The 20753-nt window shown below is 49.2% G+C and overlaps 1 protein-coding gene across 1 annotated transcript in view; it reads left to right on the top strand.

Moving 5' to 3' along the window:
- The first annotated feature begins 315 nt into the window (after window positions 1-315).
- LOC128271207 (uncharacterized) overlaps window positions 316-20753 on the top strand; it is a 47294-nt gene continuing 26856 nt past the window's right edge. Inside the window, exons 1-3 of the mRNA XM_053008651.1 lie at window positions 316-879; window positions 1507-2090; window positions 20361-20696. Coding sequence (XP_052864611.1) covers window positions 316-879; window positions 1507-2090; window positions 20361-20696 — 1484 coding nt within the window. The remainder of the gene's footprint in view (window positions 880-1506; window positions 2091-20360; window positions 20697-20753) is intronic.

Raw genomic sequence — 20753 nt, 5'->3', positions numbered from 1 at the left:
GACACGCCGATCGGGTATGGCGGCGCCCACGCGCGTCCCGAAGAAAATGGCGCGCGTGGCCTTAGCGACGAGCCACACGAATATGGCGGCGCCCATGCGACCCGCTACCAACCACGTGGGATGCATGCCGATCCTCGCCACGGCACCACGGCAACGGTATACAACGCCCCATATCCTCCACCAGGGGCCTATCCGGGTGCACGGGCGATCGGCGGCGGACACCGAAGCCACCTAGCATACCAGCATGGCTGGTCGGTAACGACTTCCGACCAAAGCCAGATAGGTGCATACACTGGCTACGCAGCCAGCCGAGAGATGAACGCATACAGTGGCTACGGAGCGTCCAACCAGATAAAAGCGTACGTTCGCTACGAGGTGCCGGACACAGGATGCGGACTGCCACATCCCTGGTTCGTGAGTGGCTACAATGCACCACCAACTCCTGTGTATCCGGAGCAGAGCACCTACACAGCGACCCAGACAGCGATATCGACGCGATATAACGAGCTCACGATTAGAGTTAGCAACAGCACTGGCTTCACGACCAGTATGCCCTCCGCGCACGGCCAAACAGGCCCCGCGGCGGGTGGCGAAACGGCATCCAGAGCAACGTATGGAATGCCTCCGCCAAAGACGAGACCGTCAACACTGATAAGTACCGGTCGTACCGGGACGGTTCCGGACAATTTCGTCCGCGTGCTAGAACAGCAACCACCTGCGTTACCGGTGGAAGACAAGAACGCTGTGGCGCCAAATGACAAGAGCGCGACGATCACTCAACAGTGTGAGGTAGGATACAGTTACCGAGAGTATCCGGACCGGCACGACGCACCGTCGCTGCCACAGAAACCAGTGCACGAGATGTGCAGAGACTTCAGGGTAGATCACGCTGTAGATCCGGAAAAGATGGCGACATCGAAATTTAGCGATCGTGAAGACGATTATACACTTGGCGCCCGCGAGTGCAACAACGACGACGACGAATTAGGCGTGAACAACTCGGCCTTACACAAAGCGTCGTCGGAAGCATTTAGTGCATTAATTGAGACAAGTCGGCCCACACGTCGGAGGTGCAAACCGCCCGATTTAAAGCCGACGGTGGGCACCTCGCAGAAGACCGTCAAAGCAATTGAGACGGACGAGGAGAAGAATTTGGCCAAGCACTTCAGTTCAGTTGAACCTGGAGTATCTGGAGAAGCGGAGCGGGATATACAACGCCCAGAACATGTGGGAACCGCTTACGCATCAACACTCCTAAGTAGTATCCAGTGTTTCGAAGTGCAGCCAGCCAACCAGAAGGGACAACGATTGGCCATACCAGCCATCACCCCAAAGCAGCAGCAGAAGCGAAGCGGAGAAGAGAAGCGGAGCGGAATACACAACACCCAAAACACATGGGAACTGCTGACGCGTCTACATTCCTGTAAAGGAACGCTCCCGTATTTCGAAGTGCAGCCAGCCAAACAAAAGGGACAACGATTGACCATAGCAGTCATCACCCCACAGCATCAGCAGCAGCAGAATATGCCAACAACGGTCGCTGCAATCGGACTGCTGACGATGCTATTCACCATCACCGAGGCATCGCTGGTGTCACCATATGAGGCGGGCGACGACGAGGACGCAATCCACACAGTGCTGCGCCTCTATCGGAAGCCCGATACGCGTGATACGGCGCAGGAGGTGCCGATTACGAACGATACGATACGCATCATCTATATGTACCACGCCCGGGACCCGACGAACGTGGCGCAGGGTATCGGTACGCTGCCGGACCCAGCGGACGCGTTCAAGGACTCGGTACCGATCTGCCTGACGCAGCCCATCAACCAGGTCCCGATCGAGCTGGACTCGCGCACCCGGACGCTCGAGCTGCGCATTTACGACGTCCCGATACCGCAGACCGACGACAACCTGCGCTGGTGTATGACGTTCAAGCTGGACCAGTTCGTCCGCAAGCAGCAAATGATTCGATACGAACCACTGATCGAGTCACGGTCGAACATCCCGCATCCGAAGCACATGTTGCTGTACGAGTGCCAGGGCCGGCCCCCGGAGCGGGAGATCACGCCGCATGAGCCCGGCCAATCGTGTGCAGCAGTTAGGACACGAGTGGACAAAAGGTGGGGACCGCTGTTTACGTGTCCCACCACAAGAGTTAGCATCGAACTGGTCAGCTCGCTGAATACATCATCCTACGTCCTGGCGACCCGTCGATTCATCGCCAGACGAAGGAAGTTACCCGAACTTATCAGCGACTGCGGCACAATCCCCATCGGAGCACCCCGCGAACTGAAGGAGACATGGAAACAGATTGATAGCAGCCGGCTGATAGAAGAGATTACGAAGAATCTACGGTGGGGTATTAACCCTCCTGGTGCGCCACACATTGGTGAATACTGGGGGCAATTGATCGGGTCGGTGATGCGTGAGATGCAGCTCCCGCTGCTATCAACCGACGAAACCCGAGACGCGAACGTCCAGCAACCAAGGTTGCAGCCGCGTGCCGCCGTGAAAGGAGCTAGGGTCTAATTATCGAACCTAAAAAGTAAAGAAGCATAGGGACAACCAGGTGACGGTCGCTCGCTGGCAACGAGAGTGAGGTGAAACGTATTTCACCACACTAGGAGGGAGAATGTCACCGAAAAGTGACGCCAGCGATCGCGACCAGAGGCGCTGCCACCAGGCGCTCAATCCATGAGTGTTCTAATGAGTGCTGCACACCTGCACACCGCCGCCAGAATACCGGCAGTACGAATCAGAACGGCAAAGCCGTAACTAGTAAAAATTCTTACAGGAGTAAATTTGTACAAGTTTATGGGTAGAGCCCAAAATAAAAACAGTTTATTCGCGACAGCCTCACTAAAACACCTTTACTTGCTGCTGCTGCTGCTGCTGGTGCGGTAAAAGGGACGATTTCGATAAGCCCGTTTTTGCTTCATTAGCATATGCGGACAAATCGGGCGGCGGCCCTCTTGTGTTTTATTTTTAGAGAGGCCCGTTTGTGAGGTTGACGACGGCGCGCTCTATGACGGACGACGACGACGACGGCGCGATGTCCGCAGGTACTTTGCTCATTGCGCTGCGAGGGGAATTGTGTGGTTTCTTCAATTCCGATTAAAGATTGAGCCGAAATCTCACCTTTCACATACCGTTTATTGTCGATGTGAGTGTCATTTCATGGGATGTGAAAGGTTTGAGAGTGGCCTGAGAAAATCGATCCCAAAAGAAGAAGCTTTCGTTCGTTTAGCTTTTCGAGATAGTTTTTAATGGCCCTAGAGGCCAACTCATCGCTATCCATTGAACCCACACTATCTCCGTGTGCTGTGTGTGTGCTCCGGTGTCCGGTGCCTTTCTTAGGTCGAGTAGTTTGCTTTTCTTCTTCATTTCTTGGAGAAGTATTGCCATTTGTCCACCAAACGCCCAGACGATTATCAGGCACGAGGTTTGTGGTAATGATATGGAATGGTTTGCGCATCGTCGTAACCATCTTAAGGCCGCAGCCCTCGGGAGAGGCCACCGCATCGAAATGCGGCCAAAGAGAGTAATGGTCGAAAGAGAGCATCCGGATTTGGGCACAGAAAAGGTGTGTCGCGTTGCTCTCGAACTTTCATTTCCGCCATTTTAAGTGCTTTCTTCGTCTCCTCCGTTGATGGCAGCTTCAGCTTAAAGCTATGCTTCCGGCCGGCTCCAGCTCCAAACGAGCCACGACACTCTTCATTGTCAATCATTAAGCGCCGGCCGGGGCCAAAAACAAGCCGGCTTCCTGTTGTGCTGTGTGGATGGATTCCCATCGGATGGCGGGTTGCCCTGCCCTGACGTCACGACGGAGTCAGCTGGTATACGCGGCGGCATCGCATGCTGTGTGGACGTCGTGTTCGTTTTGCCCTCCCCAAAACACAGCCCGCCGCGCGTCCGTCCACAAACAACGCGTCCTCATCGCGTTCCTGAGCGACGAGGGGTGGTCGATGACGGCGCATCATGATGTGAAGGAGGAAAATTGTTGAACCAACTCGCGTAAACGGGCCCGGAGGGGGCGGCGGCCCCATCAGTATGTGTGACGCTACACAAACACATTGCTGGGAGTCGCGTGGGAGATCCACCACCGGAAAGAGAGAGAGAGAGAGAGAGAGCGAGAAAGAGAGACGGAGCACGGAGCGTCAACGAAGCAAAGTGTGGTCGAGGAGACGCAGATTCAGTCGCGACTGGCGTGAAAAGGGGATCGACCTAAAGCGACCTTGACCTCACTCCGTCCCCCTATGTGTGTATGTGTGCTGTTCGTGTGTGTGGGGTAGAGTGTGTTACGCAGCAGCAGAGTGTGTATATAGAACAGAGAGACCCCACACGGGGGAGGGTCCCTGCCGAAGAGGGAAGAAGTTGGGTTGGCAAGAGCTGTTTTCGAAATTGTGAAGAGGGAAAAGTGCTCGCTGCGGAACGATATCAATGAAACGGAGCACACGGTGGGAAGGACCCGGGAAGGAGTTGAGTGCCGCGTGTCCCCGGGCCTTCGTCGTCGTCGGCGGCACACAACGCCCTAATGTTGGTATGAAACTATCATTCCGTCCTTGCTGCTGTTGGTCGTCCTGTCGCGGCAGGACTTGGTGGCGCGCGAGCTCCAGACGCGCGCCATCCCTCCGGGGATGATGACGCGCTGGTTTTAGATTGAAACCTCTGGATGTTTCGGAACAAGCGAGCCAACCCAAACACAACGCGCGTCACGGAATTCCTTGCCAGAATCGGTTTTTCTCACTTGCGTCGTTTCCTCGCGAATCGCACGTCCTTGTCCCCCCGAGTCCCGTGAGCCGTGTCTGGAGGATCCACCCAGACTGCGCGTTATTTTCTCACAGGCGCAGTGAGTCTGACTCTGTCTCTGGTGCTGCTGCTGGTGTGTGAGTTAGATTCGTGATAAATCGTTCGACGGCCCGGCCGCGCGATGTGAATGCTGGGTGGCTGTATTTGTGTGGCCCAGAGAGACCGGCGGCACCAGCTAGCCAGCCAGCCAAGTCACGCCGGTCACGCACCCGGCGTCGTAACCACACGCGAGCGCAGCACGGGGGCGCGCAGCAGAGCGCGGCAGTGTTTGTGTCATCGACGACGTCGGAACCGGCGGAACGAGCCGACGACGGAAAAGTGAACCGCGATCGGACTTCTTTGTCCCACCACCGGCGTGTTAGCATCTCTTGGTGAGGAGGTTTACAAAATCGCGATGCGATGGCATTTTTTGTTGTACCATTCGCACGAAGATAAAAAAAATGACAGTTTCGGTACCAAAAAAGAAGCGAAAAAGGGCCTCACAGTCAAAACAATCGGCAAACACGAAATTATGATGTTGAAAGGTCGCAGGCGGCGGCGGGATGGTTGCCTTGGCGGCGGTGCTGCCACTCGATCTGTCATAATTGTTGACGCGCTTGCACAGTGAGCTGTCAGACGATGGAAGGATGGGATGCTTCGTCACTACTCAACAGCAACGCGGATCATGGGCTACTCGATCAGCTGCTGTTGCTTCTGTTGTGGTGTCATTTCTGCTGAATGCGAATTGTGTTAGTCACAGATCTTTTGGCTAGAAGTAATAGAAAAATGTGCCAAATTTAAGCCGAAAATTTGGCAGTAAAAGTACTACAGGGTGATCCAGCAAGTGTTCTCTTTTTCATTTGGTTATTGTTAAATTACACTTTATTCACTCTCGAGTAAGCGACAAACTAAAAACCTTTTTTGTAGAACCTCTTTTATTACACCGTAATGTGATAGTAGAAGGAGAAGGAGCTCAACAATTATAAGTCTTTCTTTCTCCACTGTCTGTCGCGAACTGCCCGTTTCTTGCTTTTCCATCTTCTCTAAGGATACTAGATGTGCATGCGTCGTTCTAGCTATAGTTTCTAATAAGGTCCGCCAGGTGCGCTGGTGCCGGCGGATATCGTTGAGTTAAGACCCCAAACCCCCAAACAAAGTCCTAGCTAACCTAACGCTGTAACTGGCGAAGACGAGGACAAAAAACCGGTAACCGGACATTAAAAGGACGCGAGATCAAGGAAACTACGACACTGACGAATAGACATGTTATGGTCAATATGAGACGAACAAAGATTATTTGATAGATAGATTATTTGACCACCCTGTACTTGCTTTTGTTCGTAGGCGCAGAAATGGAGCTGTAAACTGGGTGGTATAAAATGTTACATCTCAACGATGGTGGATAATGTGTAAAGTTTGACTTTCCAGCAAATGCCAGCAAAATGTGCTGTTGAGGACTTTGGATAGGACAGAAGTTGAACGAGATGGGGTCGTAGGAAGATAGCTGTCGTAAAAGGTCAGTTGTTGGCTGGTTTGTTGTCTGCAGGACGACGTGCGTCATTAGCACACGCCCTTCCCAATCGAGGCCACATTTTTAAAGTAGCAAGCTCTCGATAAGACCCTGATTCTTTTGGATAAAACTAGCAGGCCCGGCGAACTCTGTTTCGCCCCAGAGGCAATGGGCCGCCGGTGATAGGAGCAGTCGGTAACGCTCGTCCCTGTATCGCAGCTGGCCATGGGTTCGATTCCCGATTGCGGCGTTCCAGGGGGGTTGGCGCGGGACTAACAACCCGGCCCGTAAAAACGAACGTTTAGAAAGAGTATCAGAGATTAACATTGTCTCTGGTGCAGGCTAAGACCGCTCAACGGTTATTGTCCAATAAGAAGAGAAGAACTTCATTTCGTCAGCTGATCTTGGAATTACTGGCAGTGTTTGGCGGAAATTTGAGGACACTAAAATCATTGCGCCTCCAAAACTTCTCGCAACATGCACCAAACATCTCGATTATATGCGTCATTCATTTGACGTTTTGGCGCTGGCATTCTTAACTGTAACGGTATCTCCTCATTTATCTCAAGATCAGGATTTCTGGAATTGACACGAATTTAACCCTTCATTACTTTTCCCAAACAAACAAAAATCCAAACATTCGAACCCATCTCAAATGAAACACGGTACGGTACAATGGTTGGACACGGTACGGTACAATGGACCATTGTAGTGTACCATTGTACGGTACAATTTCACTATTTTTAAGTAAATACTTACTGATAAATGTTTCCCTACGATTAAAATTACTCATCGAAATAAGAAAGTGCTTAAAAATAATGTATTCAATATTATTTCCACGCACGTTAATTTTTTTACGACGCGAATGATAAAATGAGATGTGAATAGTCGCTAAATAGCGGGGCGGAAGCTTGAAATAGAAGTATTGCGCTGTCTTTCTGGCCTTTGTCGCTAAACAATTGCTCACAGTGGCGGATCGCGAGAATAAGTGGAGGCTCTCTCACTGGCTGACAATTTGCCAAACTATTCGGCGTTCGTGAGAGAGAGTGTAAGCATACGCAAGAGAGAGACAATTGCGTGCTGTTTCGCTCTCTGTCTATCGTTTGTCGATGCCGCCTCAGTGGGAGAGATCGCGGTCCGATCGCGGACGACCTTATTTGGATGGGGAAAGGGGGCGGGGGGACCTTGCATCAGCGAGAAAGAGAAGCCAACAATTGTTTTCTGTTGCTCGCTCTGTCTGTCCCTTGCAGTATATGAAAAAAAACACATTGTGCGTATTGTGGCTTCATTGTGACGCGATCGGATTATAAAAAGTATCCTATGTTACCCCCTTGGATCTAAGCTACCTCCACACCAATTTTCAGCCAAATCGGTTCAGCCGTTCTTGAGTTCTGAAGAAAATAACAATAACGCGGTACTCTTTTATATATATAGATGTATCAAGACAATTTGACGCAATTTCAACTTTTGATAGGCAGAAGCTGTAAGGGTGTTGAGTTATGTTGTCGTCACATTTCGACAGACTCATGTCGGTGAGAGCATCTTTTTTACGGTCGGTCGGCTACAAACTACATTTGGCACAAGTACACATATATACGGTGGTCCTCCTCTTCTCGGTGTGTTGCGTTCGGAACATGCGCAAGGTTGACGACGTTAGCCTGATTTCGGGACGACCACCAATCGGCATTCGCAACCTGGAGGCTCTTGATCTCATTATACTCCCACACGCGGGGGGCAACGATGAGATAGGAGAATCAGCACTGTCAGACTTTTGAACTCCGACGCTGCGCCTTCGTGTGTCAATGTGGCAATTGGATTTTGGGTCTTTTATACAGTTAACCATTAATCGAGCGGAGTATCTTTAATTCGTTCATGCTTTTCTCGCATGCAAGTTGTCATCGCCTAAAAGCACTTCATTACCACACGTGCCTTGCAAATGGCCGTCGACGGCCGCGCAGGTATTGGTGTGATTGCTCATCATTATGATGCCGCCACACGTTCAATGTGTATGACATATGACACCTTAAACACTATGTTTCCCATACATTTATTGACCACTTTTTGCGAGCCGTAATTGTTCTCCAAGGGGTTGATTTTTTTTGGTGCACGAATGCGACATGAAATCTGTCAATGTGTATGTGACATGAAGAGTACTCGAGAATAGTGCCAACATTGTTCAGAGAGGATACAGTTGCTGTGCGGTTTGCTTTTTTATGTGTTCCTGTCGCATGCGAGACCTCTACTTGTCAAAAGATTATCAGGCTTGAATCTCTTTCCGAAGTTCAAATATAAGCAAGCCAGGAAGGAACAGCATGGATTGAAGACATTCAACATCTGTCGTTTTTTTTCTTTCGCATAGGGCCCTATTCGAGTTCTAATCTGCGTTCTGAAAGTCTACACTTCGTCCGCAATCGGTATGATATTAGAAAGAGGTGACTCGCCGCGTTGAATGCGAAGCGTTTAGAATGTGTTTTGGTGTGCGTTCGTTTTCTTCTTTTCCACTATTCGTTGGTGCTTTGACAAGGGTCGTCATGTTCGAGGCATCTGAATTCATAACGATGGTCGTCAACATATTAGTGATCATGGCCGCCTTTAATTAGCGGTTGTATTCAGGCGCGCGGCGTGTTGCTGGTAGTTGGGTTACTTTGATACAAAAAACGGACGCATTGGATTTGACTGTTCCCATTTTTTTATACTTTTATACAAAGAAGTGTTTCTGAAGACATTCACATGTGTCTACGGATATTTTGTCAATTAAACAAATCCAAATCTTGAACCTAACGATATATTTTCATTCTCTTTTTATTCCAGGTAATTATCCCGAAGGCAACGTTTTTAGTCTTTGCAACCAAGTGCCAAAATTAGACCAACTGCGCTTGTGGTACGTTATTTAAAATTACTTATTCGTTTATCACTTGGGTGCTAAATAACTGGCGGCGGAAGAAGAAAAAATGACCACACTGTCGGTGGAAAACAGAATGATGAACCAAAGGCGAATCTGAATCTCCTCCGGAAACGATTCTCTGTGCCCGTAAGAAGCTGGCTCCTCGCCGGAAGTTTCGTATGTTGCATGTGTGAGACAAAACAGGATTACAAGTATGGCCCTTCGGCGGCACCACTTTAGAGCGATTTTGTTCCGACCTCGGTTAGGACAAACTATCGATCGAAAAGGGGGCGCATCTCGAGGATTCCGTTGTGTTCCGTTGTCTCAAAACACACCGACGATACTTTCTGGTGAGAAATGGTCAGCTCTTGGGGTTGGAAATTAGTTTCTACCGAGAGTCGAGAAATTATGTCGATGCCAAAACAACTGAAACCGTCGAAAAATCCGTATTATTATGTGGCCTGTAGCGAATGCAGGATCTATTTTTAGAGTAACAGTACCAAGCTTAGAACAATTCCCGAACGTTCGACTCTCGATTCCGGAGTTTCGGCAAAGACATGTTTTGCTGATGGAAAATTGAACTCAACCATGGCACGGAGACACGGTGTGGATATCACGCACACAAATTTACATTTGAAAAAAGGATATACGACAAAAGGGGTTCTCGAAACGGGGCCGCCGCGGCCAATAATATTGACATCGCCCCGGGTAGCTTCGAATTTGCTTATTGCTCCACACGTCACACTCAGAGAGAGTGTTTGAAAAATCATAAAACACACAAAGATTTAAGGAGAAATACTTCTGCTGTCTAGTTCCGAGATGAGGTTCGACCTGGAAATGTCAGCATCTCCAGCCTAATGCCTTTTCGATTCCCGCTGTAGGCAGGTTGCCCTACCTCGCCTCGTAACATTTGATTTCCAGGGCGGAGATCTCTGCGTGCTGTTTAAGGACGTCGATTCTTATGGCACGGTTCCAAATGCGTCGTTCTCGGAGCACAACGGCAAATGGAGAGAAAGAGATGGACACCATCATCGCGTACAGAGAAATGGACATTTCGGTGTGTCCAGTGCGATGATGCTGTTTGCATGCGTCATCCTTTCACTCCCGGTGTGTGGTTGGCTCTTTGATGGCCGCACTGTGCCGCATGTGCATGTGTGTGTGTGTGCGCTTCGTGATAATTTGGCCACCGGCGGAGAGAGCGAGAGAAAGACGGTCCTCTCGGAAGGTCCGGTTTGTTTAGGGAAATCGCAGGGCACATCCAGCGGAGGGTGTACGCGAGAAAGAGTCTTTTCGACCGACGAGTGTGGGACGACGAATGAAAGGACGGAATTGAATTATTGTTTTGTTAATTTTTAAGCATGCGCATCACTGTTTGCCCCGTCGGTGGCGTCCCAGTAAGAATTTTTGTCCCTTTATATGGTTCTTTTTGATCACTTGCGTCATATTTTGCTAAAAACCCTCCACCACACGGTCGCCGTCATTCGGTGGTGGTTGTCCACAAAACAGCCAAAATGGGCTTTCTAGAAGCTTCTCCTGCATATCTGCTGAGACTCGGAAACGGGGTGGAACATTCCGCGTTCCACCGTGTGCACATCTTTGCCATGAACCAACCTCTCTCTGGTGGCGTTTAATGTGGAAGCAGATTGTACGACAAATGAAGAAATCGATCGATGGTTTCTTGTTCTCGTTCCTTCATCATTCGCGTCTTGAAATGGGACCGCCGCCACGGAATACTTAACGCAGCCGCCTGGCCGGTCCAACACACCACGACACCCGACGTGCTTGTTTTAGGTTGTTTCCTCCGTTCCTTTCCGGGAGTCCATTCTTTTATGTTACGCTCCTTTTTTTCGGTACAAACGTTGCGCCATGCCAGGTGTGTTACCGTCCGCGTCTCCCGTAACAGATATGCTTGTATTAGACACCGCGTTGCCTCTTTGCCTTGCCCCGGTGCCGTGTCGCCGTGTTTGTGTTGGTGTACGCGTTCTCGAGACATTTCTTCCATCGCATGCTTTCAATATCATCCTTTCCAGCCCACGCCAGTACCGCGGCCGTTTCCCGCAGAAGCGCCGCCGCGTAAAAGGACATGTTTGGGCGCCCCGTTGGTGGATGCTGTTGGGTTGGTTCGGAATCGGCTTCCTTTTTGTCGGGTGGTTGGCGGACGGGTAGAAAAGTGAGATGATGAGAGGGGGTTTTAGGGATTTCGGAGGGTTGATTAGGTTAGGACTTAGAGCGGCAGCCACTGATTGGGCTCCGGGGCGCCCCGGTCGAGGTGCCGCTGGCTTTTGCGATTCATTACGGAGTGGTTTAGCGAATGGCTGGAATGGTGACATTACTACACAGACCACCAAGGAGAGAGCGAGATTTGGAACTGCCAACGCCCAGTTTGTGGATGGTTCTAGAGCGTTCTCGCGGGAGTCAGTTGCTCACTACGGAACTGCATCAGTAACCTTTGGTATACATTTTGGTACTGATGACTGTATCTAGTGATTTGTTTTAGACATTTTAGACACAAACTCTTGCATTGAAACGAAGCACGTTTCAGCGCCCCTCAATGTGGACAGAGTTACCGTTCCCGGGCGGCGCCGTACAGCAGCAGCCAGGGCAGGGCACTTAGCCTAGCTCGGTTCGGTTCCAATTAACCATTTCGATTATATCCGTGGGGAAGAAGATTGTGGAACCGATTCCATTTTGCTTGCGCGCTTCGATATATTTCGATGCTCCCCGTCGGTCGGTCGGTCGGTTGCGGATATTTTTATGCTGCCCGTGTGTTGGTGCCACTCTTGTTGTCGGCTGCAAATTGAACGGCTCCGATCCCTAGCAGTAGGATCGTTCGTTCCGTTGGATTCCGAAGAAGGCGGTTATGATGGCACAACCGAATGAGAAAGACCCCCGCTCAATGCGTTGCTGTCGTCTAATCGATAATATAATATAGTGAAAAGAAAATCAAAGAATCTGTGCAACAATCGCGCTCCTCTTCCGTAAATATGCTTTATACAATCCTTTGCCTAATTCTTCCATTTGAAAATGGTTAACAGAAAGAGGGGATGCCTTTGGAGAGGATGCTCTCGGCGTCAAAAGGTTACGCCATCGCGTTAACCCGCGAGCGGAAAAAGGGGTTTGGTTCTGGAGGAGAATCGTCGGAGTTCGGCGGCGGCGGCGTCATGTTTTCAGCTTCACGGAAAGAATAAACATTATCGCAACCAATGTGGCTATTAACAACGCGAGAGAGAAAGAGAGAGAGGAGAGCGCAACCAAACCCCGCGGCGGACACCAGAAGAGGACGGAGCACGTTTGATAGTGAAATGGGAATAAAGAAGGGTTGACGTGTCAATGTTGGTAAACCTGTTCGCCTCTCGCCGCTCCGTGTGGTGCGCCCCCTATGGGCGAGAAGCGGCGAATTGCTGTGTGTTTTGGTTGATTTGCACGAAGCCAAATGAACGCCACGAGACGACTGTAGTTTGTAGGGGCTTTGTGATGTAAAATTAAAATGTTTGTTCATTTAGTTGATGGTCCGTTTATTGTCAGCCATTGGATCGCTGCAAAATGGAGTCAAAATGTAATAATATTGTCGCGCATTTAGTATAACGGGAAACGTGTGCTTAAAGCACTTAAACGGAGTGCAATTTTGCGGACGAAACGAGTTTCTGAAACTTAGTTTTCTGGCAAGATCTTGGGAGGTTATGAGCCGCGCTGGCCTGGCATTTGTCACGTCATCATCATGGCGTGGCTTGGGTGGTGGACACACCAGTGTCGAAGCCTGTGAGAAACCGGGTTGTTGGGTCGGGTAACGCTGCGGCCGCGGGATGCCAGCAGCAGCCAGCAGCCAAACGGCGGATAATAATGTAACCAAAAGGAAACGAATAGAGAGCCACCCGGCGGCGGGAGAAAGAACCGAGAGTAGAGCGCACCCGTGCCGCGACCGGAGACCGGAGAGCGTTCAACTTTATCTAAAACCTTTTCGTCGAAGAAGGTAATGGCCGTTTTTAGTTACCTTGTGTTTTGCTTCTTTTTTCGTCTTGTCATCGGTGCTCTTCTCCTTCGCCTCAGCGTCTTAGGTGGCTAGGCCAGGCCACGGCCACGGCCGGCAGCGCAAGGGAGACGAAAAGGAAAGACGACCGCGCGAGTGCTGGTAAAATGCGCGCGCGTTCTTTGCCGTGTGCTCCGCGCAAAAGTTTGTTCACCCCACGGCCACGGAGCGTTCTCCCTCGCGGGCGCCTGCCTTTTGGTGTGTTGTGAGGCCATTTCACCCTTCGACTTCACAAATCAAAACCCCGAAAAGCCCAACATCATCATCCGAATCACTTTCCGAGTTGAGTTGAAGGTGTGTAATGCTACTTCTCGGTGCTTTTTGCACCTTGTGCTCTGTGCTGGCGGACACTTCGATTTGTTGGTTACTTTACTTGGCCGCGTCTTCCCTTTTTAAAATGATGCTCTTCCGTCCGGAGCCGGTCCCGGTCTCAATTCTACAGGCCCTGACAGGCGCCTTTTCATAACCCAATCGTGTGTTGGAATCAATCATGGGAAATGACTCCCTTCTTCCCGGTGGCGGTCAACGTTACGTTACACGAAGGGAAGCTTCGAAACCCCATCATCATTTCCATGCCATTTTCTTCTGCGGGTTGTTCTGCGGGATGATGCCCACCACCGTTAGGAGGATTCCGTGTCCAGTTAAGTTACGCCACACCAATACACACTCATTTCGTCAGTCCGGAGTCCGGAGTGGTGGCTGCGAAACCGGTGTGTGGCGTGGCGTGGCGTGGAGAGATGGCACTTCTCGTCGTGCACGCCGCGGTTCATTCTATTCTTCCTCTCCAAGCGCCGCATTTATTATTTTCTTCTTTTGATTGCATTTTAAAATTAGTTGCTTTTGTGGTCCACTTCCTTTCGTTTCCTGGCTTTTCCCTGTTCTCTATTTAAAGAGACAATAAAAAAAAGGTTTTTCCTAACCACCATCTCTCCCGTGAGATAATTGATAACCAAACATTCTCATTTTGTGGGTCTCTCCTGTCCAACTGTGACCCCTGACCACTGTAAACTGCGGTCTTATGTCACGTGTAGCGAATATTCATCGCAAACCACATACGAGCAAAGTAGGCTAAAGATGGGTAAAAAGGTAGTGTTCAACAAGACTAGCATTCAGTCAGTAAACTGTCGTTCAAGGAATAGGTCGATATTTTAGAGAGATAGAAAAGAAGGAGTAAATGAAATAAAAGATATCAAGTAGCGACCGTGCAGCGTCACGAATCATGCAAGAAATAAAGGAAGTTGAACAAAACCAGTGTACTACAATTGTCGAAAGCCACGACTGAATTCGCGAGCGAATTGCAAAAGATATGAAGCAGGATAGCTTTCGTTTGTGTCGCGCAAAGCAGCGTCTCTGTGCTGATCATAGTTCACTTTGAACGACTCGCAGCATATGACATCGCACGCAGAATACTGCCTTTAACTTTGTTTTAATATAAAAATTCGAGTTTCGAGTTGAGGAAAGTGTCCTTGAGACGGATACAGCAGCAACAAAACCACACCGGCACGAATCTCTAAGCATCGGGTTTAAAAAGGGCCCCCAGATCGTCTGTTTGTAGTGGTGTGCTCTCTCTCGCGGCGCTGACCTGCGGAAGCATAAAAACAGGCATTCAAATGAATCAATTTCATCCTGCTGCTGGCGCTGCAGAAGGGAACACATTTGTGGGCAAGAAAATGAAACTGCGGGTCGATAATGGAACCGAAAAAAAAACATGGCGCAGAACTCAACCGCCGCCTGTCACTCACCTCTCGACGTTTGTTTTAACTGCCCTCTCTACACAGCGGCCACCGCCGCCCGTTAATGGTCTCTCTCTGGCCAACCATCCGGTGTGCCGTAAGTTTCCTCTTTTTCGATATGCGGCGACGGCGATTTCACATTAATAGACAATTTAAGCTTTTCGAAACAAAAGGACGAGATCAACATTAGCGAAGCCTGGGAAGATGCGTTTTCCGCTTTTGGCCTTATGTGTCTCGCTCTGTCTCTATGTTTGGTGTGCCCTTTCAAACGTCGTGACATTACAAAAGAAAATACTCGCCGCTCGCGACACACAGGAGCCACAATTTGACTAAATTATTGTTATTGCCCAATGCCGCCACGCCACGTCTCGGCGTCGGTAGGAATCGTTGGCCGTAGAACGCGCGCTGGCAATAGGCAAACATTGCTCGCCGCTTCACATATCGATGAGTGTTGTGTAGAGATGAGCTCTGCCGGGAATGTCGTGTCTCGTTAATCGAATCTTCCGGAAGCATCGATGCAAAATGGTCGAGAAGAGCATTGAGACCATACAGAGCAGCATATAGAGAGTCACCGCCACCGGCGCGCAGCATCGGCGCATGTTCCCGTGTATATGTACGTCACAGAAAGAGGTTCGTGGATTGCGGGGTGGCTGCGCCATTATTCCCCAAATCATTTCCTTTCGTTTGCGCCTTCTTATTTTTCTAGCTTTTCGGAACGAAAATGTGGAAGAGTGTACTGGGTTGTTCATTAAGTTTTGCTGTTTGATAACACAGATATTTAGATAGTTTGATTAGGTCACGTTATTCTTTATTTACGAGCCATTTAGTATCGACGTGTTACAGTATTTTTTACAATGGAAAAAATCAAGTATCGTACAATGATTTAACTTTTATTTTTGAAAGGTTTAAAGGCAAAGGAAAATCATGAACGAATGTTGAAATTCAAATGCAACTTTCTGGGTAACATTTAATGCTTTTTCGAAAGTATAAAGTGGATTTTGTGTATTGAATCATCACCGTGAATAAGACTAGGATCTATCAGCATGATCCTGAATCCAAACAAGAGACTATTGAGTGGTGTGGACCTGATTCTTCGGCTCCGAAACAAGTTCGTCCAGAAATTGCCTAAAAAGATGGTAGCATCAGTTTTGTGGGATGTGAAAGGAACTTTTTGTATGGATTACTTGCAAACTGATAAAACAATAAATTTTGATTATTGCTGTAACCTTTACAACCAAGGGACCAGCTGAAGGAGAAAATTAGCGAAAAAAGACCCGGTTTGAAGAAGAAAAACATTCTCTTTCATCAGGGCAATGCACCCGGTCACAAAAGCATTTTTTAAAAGGGCAAAAATCCTTGAATTAAAGTTCCAATTTTGGTAGGTATCCACCGTATTCACTAGATTTGGCCCCCTGGCGACTTCCATTTGTTTTCAAAGCCAAAAGTTCAAGTCTTTTAAAGCCTTACCAGTGTTTCACTTCAGGGATGGAATTTATAAATTGGAGTATCCTAGGAACAAGTGTATTGATGTTCAGGAAAGCCCCATTCTGAATAATATAGTGTATTTCAAATCATAAAAACATGTCCTTCTCATCGGACCCGCAAAACTTAATGAACACCCTAGTATATGTACGTCACAGAAAGAGATTCCTCGATGGGCTCTGCACCATTATTCGTCCAAATAATTTTCTTTCGTTTGCGCCTTCTTATTCTCTGCTTCTCGGAACGCAAATGTAGAAGAGTGTAGTGTTTTCGTTACCACCAGTGGAAAGAATGTTAATCAAATTAAATTTTACCCAAAATTGTAGTAGAGCCTCTCCAAAAGGGGTGGTGCGATAAGGAGGGAGATAAGGAAGTTTTCGTCATCATTCGTTTGATTCTGGTTGGTTCTGGAGTTAGTTGTTAGTGTTGTTAATCGTTCGCACAGGAAGACCGACGTGGTTATGGCCGTGGTTTGACGAACTCTGAAGAGGGGAATGTTGTACGCTGTATGTGCTTCATTATTAGCTACCCATAAGCGTATAGCTTTTCCCATTTAGCGTTCGTTCGTTGTCAGCGGCCTCTGGAAAGTAAAACTGTGTCTGTGTGTGATGATCGTCTCCGAAGTTTAGTGTAAGAAATTGCCCAAAGTTAACTCATGATGATGTAGTGGAATATTTGAATTTAAATCAGTTCCCTGGCCTTGTTAATGCTAACCACCGCCCCGGAGAGCGCCACGACGAGACACGATCGATAGCGATTGACTCTTTGGAATGGACACCCGTTTCGGCGTCGTGTACGGTGTGTGTATTTAGATTTTGTCGCAGTGCCCCGGAAAAATCGATAGCAATAAGAGAGTCAGCACCGGGGAGTACCAGGGGGACGATGCTGGGTGGTGAGGTGAACGCCTCGGCTATCACTCGGACTCGGACGAGGGGCCATTGTTGGGTTTTACATTTTCGTTCCGCGGGGAGCGAGTTCGCGAAAGAAAAATCTCACCAGAGAAACCATTTCCCTCCCGACCGAAATGTGGTGGTCAAGGAAAACGGAAGATGGACAGTTGGACGACCAGCAGGAGGAAGCATCCGTGTAGCCGAAATGTGTAGCAAATCAAACGCGGCGTGGCGTGTTGCCGTCCCATTTCGGCTTATGCTGCTCCGTTATGTTGGGCTTCTCGAAATGAGCACTTTTTCATCTTCGTCCACTGCGCCGCTGGTGCTCTCACGGCTTTCTCTCCGAGTGGTATGCGGTGTACTTTTTGTGTAATTTTTGCCACACACACACACCCGCGCGATTGCACACCTACACAAGACGGGGGCGCGCGTACCAAAAGGTGTTTGGAGAGTTCGGGAAGCAGCACCGCACCGCGCCGAGTCATAAATGGTCGCGGCTTCGGAGATTATTTTCCTCCTCCGGCAGGCCGGCCAACCGGCCGGTGTGATTGTCTTTGTCTCTCGCTCTCGTGATGGTGTGTTGGGCACAAATGTGTTTCCGTCACCGGAGTTCGAAACGTGCATTCCAACTTTGTGTAGTGCCGCCGTTGCAGAAAGTCCGATAGTTGTGCGCCGCGGCGCGGCTGTGGCCGGTAAAAGAGAAAACGTTTATCGGTTTTACAGGCAACAGGTAAAATTTACTTGCAAATCTGGCCACCTCTCTGGCGGTGCTGTCACTGGTACAGTGTAGTAAAGCCTCGGTATATTGTAAAAAGCTCTATCAAAATACTTACCCTAGGGCCTAGGGATAGATTGTGTAGATGAAGTGAAGACTCACAAACCCGTGTTCTTTTTGGATTAAATGCGATGCTTTTTTGAACTCAATTGCTCAAGTATTCTTGCGTTCGTTAGGGGGCTGTCGTCGAGGGCCTTCTAGGGAGTTCTATAGTGTCCGCTGTTGTAGGCCCACATCTGGTCCTTCTTCATGCACCGTCGGCATGGTCATTACGCTGCGCTTCACTTCACGTGCCATTCGCTTAGATTTGACCGTAACGCTGCAATGTTTGTCTATGTGTAACGTTTGAGTTTGTGGCTGCAGTTGAAAGTCGAAGGCCGACCGGGAAGGAATGTTGCAAATTATTCCGAGAAAATCCGAGTCGTTCCAAACGGTGCATTTTCAGGTGCAGTCGCGGCTACTGCAAAATTATCTTTATCGACCTTTTACTGCGTTTTATTTTTCCTTCCCTTGTTGTGAACAATTTATTAATATTTATATTATATTTTAGAGAAATGAAATGCTTCAATCGCTAACACAATTGTTCTTTTGTTTTTTTCTATTTCAGAGCTTCCCGAACGTGTTTTCGAACCGTATGAATCCTCAGTTTAGAATGCCTTTGGAACAGTGGTTACATTCTGCGCGTGTTGAACGGTGTATTTCTGTCCAAAGAAATATGTTTCGCACATTTTAGGCATGGCAAGAAACTGACATTGGCATTCAAGAACACGAAGTAAAACGAATGTGGCTAAAATTTCTAGTCAGTGCGCGCGGGGGACCTCTACAGAGCGTGATGGAAAGCAATAGAATGTGATAAATAATTGATTACTTTTCCGTCCCTTTTCTCCTCCGACAGAAGAGGAAGCAGCTCCAGGCACTGCAAATGAGCCGCTCGGAGGACGACGCAAGTGAACCGGACGAAAGCATTAGCATTTTATTATAAAACTGCTAAGAGCAAGAAGGACAAAAACAGCAACAACAGCACACCGCCGCATCCGTCGTCGTCGTGTACCCGTTTTGTTTCGTTTCGCACTCGTTTTGTTGAACTGAACGTGGAAGAACAAGAAAAGGCCAAAAGAGAGGACGGCAAGCAACGCTTTTCTTCGCCAAAAGTACTATTGCTTCTACTACCACCAGCCCGCTAGTATTCCGCGTCAGTCCGCCGACCTGCTGCTGTTGGACGGAACAACACAATACACGCACCGTATCAGGCGTAGAGAAGGAATCGAGAGGACAACAAATCCGCACGGAACTCACGAAAAACCCAACGGCAACGCTCCCTTCTTCATGAACTCTGAACGGCAGAAGCAGCAGCAGCGGCAGCGGCAGCAACAGCGGCAGCGGCGCGGCGGCAGTGGTAGGAAGAAAAGCTCGTGAACAAGCCAGCAAAAAAACAAGAAACGAGAAACGAAACAAACGTTAAAATAGTGTTAAAAAGTTAGAGAAACAACGGCAAAACAACAACGGTCTGGAGCCACTGGACACTCTGTCAGAAAGGCAGAAGACCGTACGCAACGCACCACGTGTAGAGACAAACAAGCAAACAAATACTTCTATACTTAAGCAAACAACGATAGATCCAAGGGTCCACCGATCTATTTTTTATATAACAATTTAAAATGTAAGTATCGGCCAACATTTCGAGCCATTAATATGCCAATCGATCGTTAAACGATCGTACCAAACATGTGTGCTAAGAAAACTGAACCTCGCAAAATGTGTTTCGCATCTGAAATTGGCCCACTCTTGATCTTCAAAGGAGTGTTTTTCTTGTACGCCAAGTAAACACTATAAGCTTGAGCGCTTTTTTGGCTGAACTCACAATATCCACGGTTTTCCTCAACTTTCTTTGTTTCTTTGGACTCTCCAACAAAAACACCCCCCCTGCTGGCCTGGCCTGGCCTGACCGATCGTTCGGCCAGCACCGAGAGTGAATGATGGTTCCCTTTGGATCATTGGAAGTGTATGTTCTATAAATACCGGCCAATTCTCCTCGGGCGGGGTGTGTACATTAATTAAATCTTTTCTTTTCGTATGTCGTGTGTACGTCGATCACAAGACGTGCGCGCCACCGCGAGTCAAAAATAGAACCGAATGCGCTGCGAAAAACACACGCTGCGACTCCCGTAATATGCACCCCGTAAAACGTGTCCGCGACACTAGGCTCAAAGCTTGGAATTTGCAGTTCCATACCACGCGTGTTTAATGTTCTCAATGTTCACCTTTCAGGGATGCCTACTATCGATACGATCCGACTGCACCGCGGGGAATGGGTCCACCGGGCAATGCGGGAGGGCCATACGCGCGGCATCGGGCCCCACACCCGATGCAGCAGCAGCAGCCTCCGCCGCAGTCCCAGTACCCCTCGTACCACCAGCCGGCCGGCACCGACTCGATGTACTCGATGCCGGACCACGGTGCGGCCGGGATGGCCGGCATGGGTGATGTGGTGTGGGGGGCACAGCCACCGCCACCACCGCAACCCAATCCGTACGCGTCACCGATGCAGTATGGGCTACCGCAGGTTCCACCGCAAGGCCCAACGCAGCGGCAAGCACCTACGGGGTAAGTGTGTTGTCCCTCCGATAAACTCCTGACCGCGGACAATCAACCTAACATCGT

The sequence above is a fragment of the Anopheles cruzii genome, chromosome 3 (assembly GCF_943734635.1).
Source record: "Anopheles cruzii chromosome 3, idAnoCruzAS_RS32_06, whole genome shotgun sequence".
Taxonomy (NCBI): Eukaryota; Metazoa; Arthropoda; class Insecta; order Diptera; family Culicidae; genus Anopheles; species Anopheles cruzii.
This window is presented reverse-complemented; position numbering and strand designations above follow the sequence as displayed.